The sequence below is a fragment of the Salmo trutta genome, chromosome 32 (genome assembly GCF_901001165.1).
Source record: "Salmo trutta chromosome 32, fSalTru1.1, whole genome shotgun sequence".
In the NCBI taxonomy this organism is placed as follows: domain Eukaryota; kingdom Metazoa; phylum Chordata; class Actinopteri; order Salmoniformes; family Salmonidae; genus Salmo; species Salmo trutta.
The window spans coordinates 27,859,530-27,865,864 of record NC_042988.1 but is presented as its reverse complement, the minus strand read 5'-3'; the positions used below and the strand labels follow the sequence as shown (position 1 = coordinate 27,865,864).

Below are 6,335 nucleotides of genomic sequence, written 5' to 3'. Positions count from 1 at the left end.
TCTCGCTATACACCAAGTCACTTGGCTCTGTCATATCCTCACATGGTCTCTCCTATCATTGCTACGCAGACGACACACAATTAATCTTCTCCTTTCCCCCTTCTGATAACCAGGTGGCGAATCGCATCTCTGCATGTCTGGCAGACATATCTGTGTGGATGACGGATCACCACCTCAAGCTGAACCTCGGCAAGACGGAGCTCCTCTTCCTCCCGGGGAAGGACTGCCCTTTCCATGATCTCGCCATCACGGTGGACAACTCCATTGTGTCCTCCTCCCAGAGTGCTAAGAGCCTCGGCGTGACCCTGGACAACACCCTGTCGTTCTCCGCTAACATCAAGGCGGTGACCCGATCCTGTAGGTTCATGCTATACAACATTCGCAGAGTACGACCCTGCCTTACACAGGAAGCGGCGCAGGTCCTAATCCAGGCACTTGTCATCTCCCGTCTGGATTACTGCAACTCCCTGTTGGCGGGGCTCCCTGCCTGTGCCATTAAACCCCTACAACTCATCCAGAACGCCGCAGCCCGTCTGGTGTTCAACCTTCCCAAGTTCTCTCACGTCACCCCGCTCCTCTGCACACTCCACTGGCTTCCAGTTGAAGCTCGCATCTGCTACAAGACCATGGTGCTTGCCTACGGAGCTGTGAGGGGAACGGCACCTCCGTACCTTAAGGCTCTGATCAGGCCCTACACCCAAACAAGGGCACTGCGTTCATCCACCTCTGGCCTGCTGGCCCCCCTACCTCTGCGGAAGCACAGTTCCCGCTCAGCCCAGTCAAAACTGTTCACTGCCCTGGTACCCCAATGGTGGAACAAGCTCCCTCACGACGACAAGACAGCGGAGTCAATCACCACCTTCCGTAGACACCTGAAACCCCACCTCTTTAAGGAATACCTGGGATAGGATATAGTAATCCTTCTAACCCCCCCAAAAAAAGATATAGATGTACTATTGTAAAGTGGTTGTTCCACTGGATATCATAAGGTGAATGCACCAATTTGTAAGTTGCTCTGGATAAGAGCGTCTGCTAAATGACGTAAATGTAAATGTAAATGTCTGACAAACAGCGCTCTAGCTCTGCCACCTTTCACCACAGATGCGGGAGGGCAATATTGGCGTATGGGTGGATTGAGCCCATGTAAAAAACTGATACCTCTACAGATGGATTTTGATGGGGATTATTTTATTATGTTAATTTGATTTCTGGAAATTGTAGGCTAAGGGTTAAAAAAAAGGTAGAGCGGTGGATCAGAAAGCCAGTCAGTATCTTGTGTGACCACCATTTGCCTCATGCAGAGCGACACATCTCCTTCGCATAGATTTGATCAGGCTGTTCCTTATGGCCTATGGAATGTTGTCCCACTCCTCTTCAATGTCTGTTCGAAGTTGCTGGATATTGGCGGGAACTGGAACACGCTGTCGTGCATGTCCATCCAGAGCATCCCAAACATGTTCAATGGGTGACATGTCTGGTGAGTATGCAGGCCATGGAAGAACTGGAACGTTTTCAGCTTGCAGGAATTGTGTACAGATCCTTGTGACATGGGGCCGTGTATTATCATGCTGAAACATGAGGTGATGGCGGATGAATGGCACAACAATGGGCTTCTGTGAGGAAGACGAGCATGCAGATGAGCTTCCCAGAGACGATTTCTGACAGTTTGTGCAGGAATTCTTCAGTTGTGCAAACGCACAGTTTCATCAGCTGTCCGGGTGGCTGGTCTCAGATGATCCCGCAGGTGATGAAGCCGGATGTGGAGGTCCTGGGCTGGCGTGGTTACACGTGGTCTGCGGTTGTGAGGACAGTTGGACATACTGCCAAATTCACTAAAACGACATTGGAGACGGCCTATGGTAGATACATGAACATTAAATTATCTGGCAACAGCTCTGGTGGACATTCCTGTAGTCAGCAAGCCAATTGCACGTTCCCTAAAAAGTTGAGACATCTGTGGCATTGTGTTGTGTGACTGCACATTTTAGAGTTGCCTTTTATTGTCCCCAGCACAAGGTGCACCTGTGTAATGGTCATGCTGTTTAATCAGCTTCTTGATATGCCCCACCTGTCAGGTAGATGGATTATCTTGGCAAAGGAGAAATGCTCAGTAACAGGGATGTAAACAAATTTGTGCACAAAATTTGAGAGAAATAAGCTTTTTGTGCAAATGGCAAATTTCTGGAAATTTTTATTTCATTTTTATTTCATTTCATGAAACATGAGACCAACACTTTATATGATATTTTTGTTCAGTATATATGCTACCTGACATATTACAATACAGCTATAGACAAAGACATTATACAACAATAGTAACAACTACAAAGAACGATATACAAATATCGCACAACTCACTCTGTGCACGCACACCATCCCACAAGCTTAGAGACATGAGTCCAGCAGTTGTTGTGCAGGACAAAGATGAGCTTGCTGCTCTCTCTGTGACTGCTTGAAGTAGACAGAGGGGGAGGCAGGAGTTTGTGATCTGGGACCCAAGCTGACTGCCTGTGATGACCCCACAGTGTGATAAGGCCCCTGGCAACCATGACCCCTTGCAAGAAATCGTTGGCCAGGGTCCTAGGTGTGAAGGGCCAGTTTATGACCCCCCTGGCCTGCTTGGTTCCAGTGGGGGAGGGTAGCCTACTGCAGAAGTTAGAAAGAGAGGGCTGTGAGAGGGCTGTGATATGGTGTGCTAAGAGTCTCTGGCAGGGAATTCGTAACATATTGTTCATACCACTGTATCACTAACTAACCCCCAGGCCTGTTGGACAGAAAGACCCACTACATCTCAGAGACTTTAAGCATAATTACAGACACAATATGCTGAAATCCCAATCGACCTCTGCCCCTTAGGCTATGGAAAAATATCACCCATCCAATTAAACAGCAAAGTAATGCAATTACCATGTTATCCTATCTGCACCTTCCAGATCTAAAGGAGTGTCTGGAGGAGAGGAGAACTGGAGATTGATTTGGAATTCAGTAAATGTCTGCCCACTGGGCAAAAACTGGTTGAATCAACATTGTTTCCATGTCATTTCAACCCAAAAGATAAATGTGCTGATGTTGAATCAATGTTGAAAACAATCATCAACATACAGTTAGGGCATTTTGTCTTTTTTTCACCCAACTTTTAACCTAAATCCAATGAGATTTTTTTGATTTCACTTTAAATTCACGTTAGTTGACAACTCAACCTGATGTCAATCAAAACTAGACGTTCAACTGACATCTGTGCCCAGTGGGTGATTAGTTAGCTGCCTAGCAACTTTGTATACTTAACACCCCCAGACGCACTGCATCAATTTTTAACATGGTTTGGAGTTTATTCCTGACTATTTTGACAAAGTCAAACTCCTTCGAACTCAAAAAGCAGGGCTGTTAACCCAACAGCGTTTCTCGGCTGACAGACCAGCACGACTCCAGCAAGCACTGCAGCTGGGTTCCCATGGTAACAGGCAAAGAGACTAGCAGCACTGTGACTCGGAGCAAAACACCCCACACCCAGCCTCCTCCTTTTCCTCCTCCTACTTCTTCATCTTCTTCTTCTTCTTCTTCTTCTCTGTCCCCCTGTTGTACTCTCTTTCACTCCTGCTGCTGCATTCACCTGTCTTTGAATATCCCTTTATTTCCATCCATCTCCTCTTCCAGTTGACTCCTCTTCCAGTTGACCATCCAACTCCATCTTTTTGTCTTTCTCTCTCTCCCTACAACCCCACCAGGTTTTCATTATTTGTTAATCAATTGAATCATGGCTAGGCTGGAACAAAAGCCTTCACCCAATGTTATCTCGCCATCAACAGAAGACCTGTGTACTGGCTTTAACTCCTAATTCCAATGAGAGCAAGAGCATTGATGATTAGGTGCTGTCACCATGTGGTGAAAAGAGGGCATTACAACAGAACGCAAGTGCAGTATTGTCTGTCTCCAACCGTGGTTCTCTTCCAGCTATTCTATTATAGCTCTGAGAGGATGCCCTCCTGTCCTCTCCTCACCCCTCCTGTGCCAGCTGTGCCTGGAAACCCAGTCGCTATGCTCTCAAAACACTTCAGACAGCAGCTGACCGAGACTTTCTTATCTGGGCTCAGCCACAGGGATTCCATTGAATAGATCTGTATTGTCCCTGAGGGACAATCCAATGGTAAAAGCTAGACTCAAAGCAGGTAGAGATGCAGTTATTTATTTATATATAAACAACTGCAACCTAGACATTTTCATTTGTTTATTTTGCACACAGGTAAATATGCTGTAACTACTGTATATATAATTTAGAAATATTAAATTCTATAAATACATTTTCAGGATAATAAAACATTGTTTTATATAGATAAAGAAAATATTAGTAAATACAAAAGGTCAGGCTGTATTATCTGAGTCATTAGCATCCATATAAACACACCTCTCTCTCTCTCATACTTAGTGTGTACAGTGTGCATTGAAAGATATACCGTGGCGGCCCACTGTGCTGAAATGCTTTGGAGGTCTGATGGTATCGTATCATGCTGCTCTCATCCTGGCCGTGATCCTTTGTTTTGTCTCTCTTCACCAGCCTTGTCCAGGTCTTCAGAGACGGAAGGTGCTTCTTTCTGTTGAAAAAACAAGACCTCAACAGGTTAGACTTTCTGTGGTAAAAGACTATGCTTACATAAGTTCTATAAGGGACTTGAGAGGGTCATTCAGTAACATTACATCCATCCTGGAAAAAAGAGGAAGCCTCACATAGATGTAAGAACTAGTGATGAGTGAGGAAGGTATAGACTTACCATAGAGTCTGGAGTAGAGGAGCTGGAAGAACAGCCTAGCCACTTCCTGTACTCATCACGTACCTATGATACAATACAACAACAACACACCAACACTAATTATACACAGACCACACCGTACAACACAGTAACATCTCCGGTACTACTTCCTCATCTTTCAAAACACAACACATATTATAAGTACAATATCAGAACCATACCAACACCATACAACATGAAAAGACACAAGGGGTGAGTTATCAGGAAGTTGTGGAGGGGTAGAGAGAGGAGGTTAACTTCTCTAGGATAGGGGGCAGTATTTTGACGTCCGGATGAAAGGCATGGCCAAATTAAACTGCCTGCTACTCAGGCTCAGAAGGTAGGATATGCATATCATTAGTAGATTTGGATAGAAAACACTCTGAAGTTTCTAAAACTGTTTGAATGATGTCTGTGAGTATAACAGAACTCATATGGCAGGCAAAAACCTGAGACAAATCCAACCAGGAAGTGGGAAATCTGAGGTTTGTAGTTTTTTCAAGTCATTGCCTATACAGTATACAGTGACTTAGGGTTCATTTTGCACTTCCTAAGGCTTCCACTAGATGTCAGCAGTCTTTAGAATGTTGTTTCATGCTTCTACTGTGAATTTGAAGCAAAGAAGAGGGCCTGGAGTCAGATGAGTGAGGAAATGACATGAGCTCAGAGGCGCGCGCTCACGTGTGTGTGAGCTGTGTTCCTTTTCTTTTCTGAAGACATTGGAATTGTCCGGTTGGAATATTAAGATTTATGAAGATTTATGTTAAAAACATCGTAAAGATTGATGCTATACATCGTTTGACATATTTCTATGAATGGAAATATAACTTTTTTTGACTTTTCGTCGTGACATTTGCGCGCGCTTCCTGCATTTGGAGTAGTGGACTGAACACGCGAACAAAAGGAGGTATTTGGACATAAATGATGGACTTTATCGAACAAAACAAACATTTATTGTGGACCTGGGATTCTTGGGAGTGCATTCTGATGAAGATCATTAAAGGTAAGTGAATATTCATAATATTATTTCTTAGTTTTGTTGACTCCACAAAATGGCGGGTTTGGTTTCGTGTCTGAACGCTGTACTCAGATTATTGCAAAGTGTGCTTTCGCTGTAATTTAAAAAAAAATCTGACACAGCGGTTGCATTAAGGAGAAGTGTATCTATAATTCTTTGAATAACAATTTAATATTTTATCAACATTTATGATGAGTATTTCTGTAAATTGATGTGCTCATTCACCGGAAGTTTTGAGAGGCAAACATTTCTGAACATTACACGCCAATGTAAAATGGGGTTTTTGGATATAAATATGAACTTTATCGAGCAAAACATACATGTATTGTGTAACATGAAGTGCTATGAGTGCCATCTGATGAAGATCATCAAAGGTTAGTGATTAATTTTAGCTGTATTTCTGGTTTTTGTGACGCTTCTCCTTGCTTGGAAAATGGCTGTGTGGTTTTTCTTGTTAGGTGCCGTCCTAACATAATCTAATGTTATGCTTTCGCCGTAAAGCCTTTTTGAAATCGGACAACGTGGTTGGATTA

General features: G+C 43.8%; 1 protein-coding gene across 1 annotated transcript in view; it reads right to left on the bottom strand.

The window, feature by feature from the left end:
- Positions 1-4,167: 4,167 nt before the first annotated feature.
- LOC115171623 (adhesion G protein-coupled receptor E1-like) overlaps positions 4,168-6,335 on the bottom strand; it is a 13,530-nt gene continuing 11,362 nt past the window's right edge. The window contains exons 22-23 of the mRNA XM_029728598.1: positions 4,767-4,829; positions 4,168-4,589 (exon numbers count right to left, since the gene is read on the bottom strand). Of these exons, the coding sequence (XP_029584458.1) occupies positions 4,512-4,589; positions 4,767-4,829 (141 nt within the window). The 3' untranslated portion in view covers positions 4,168-4,511. The remainder of the gene's footprint in view (positions 4,590-4,766; positions 4,830-6,335) is intronic.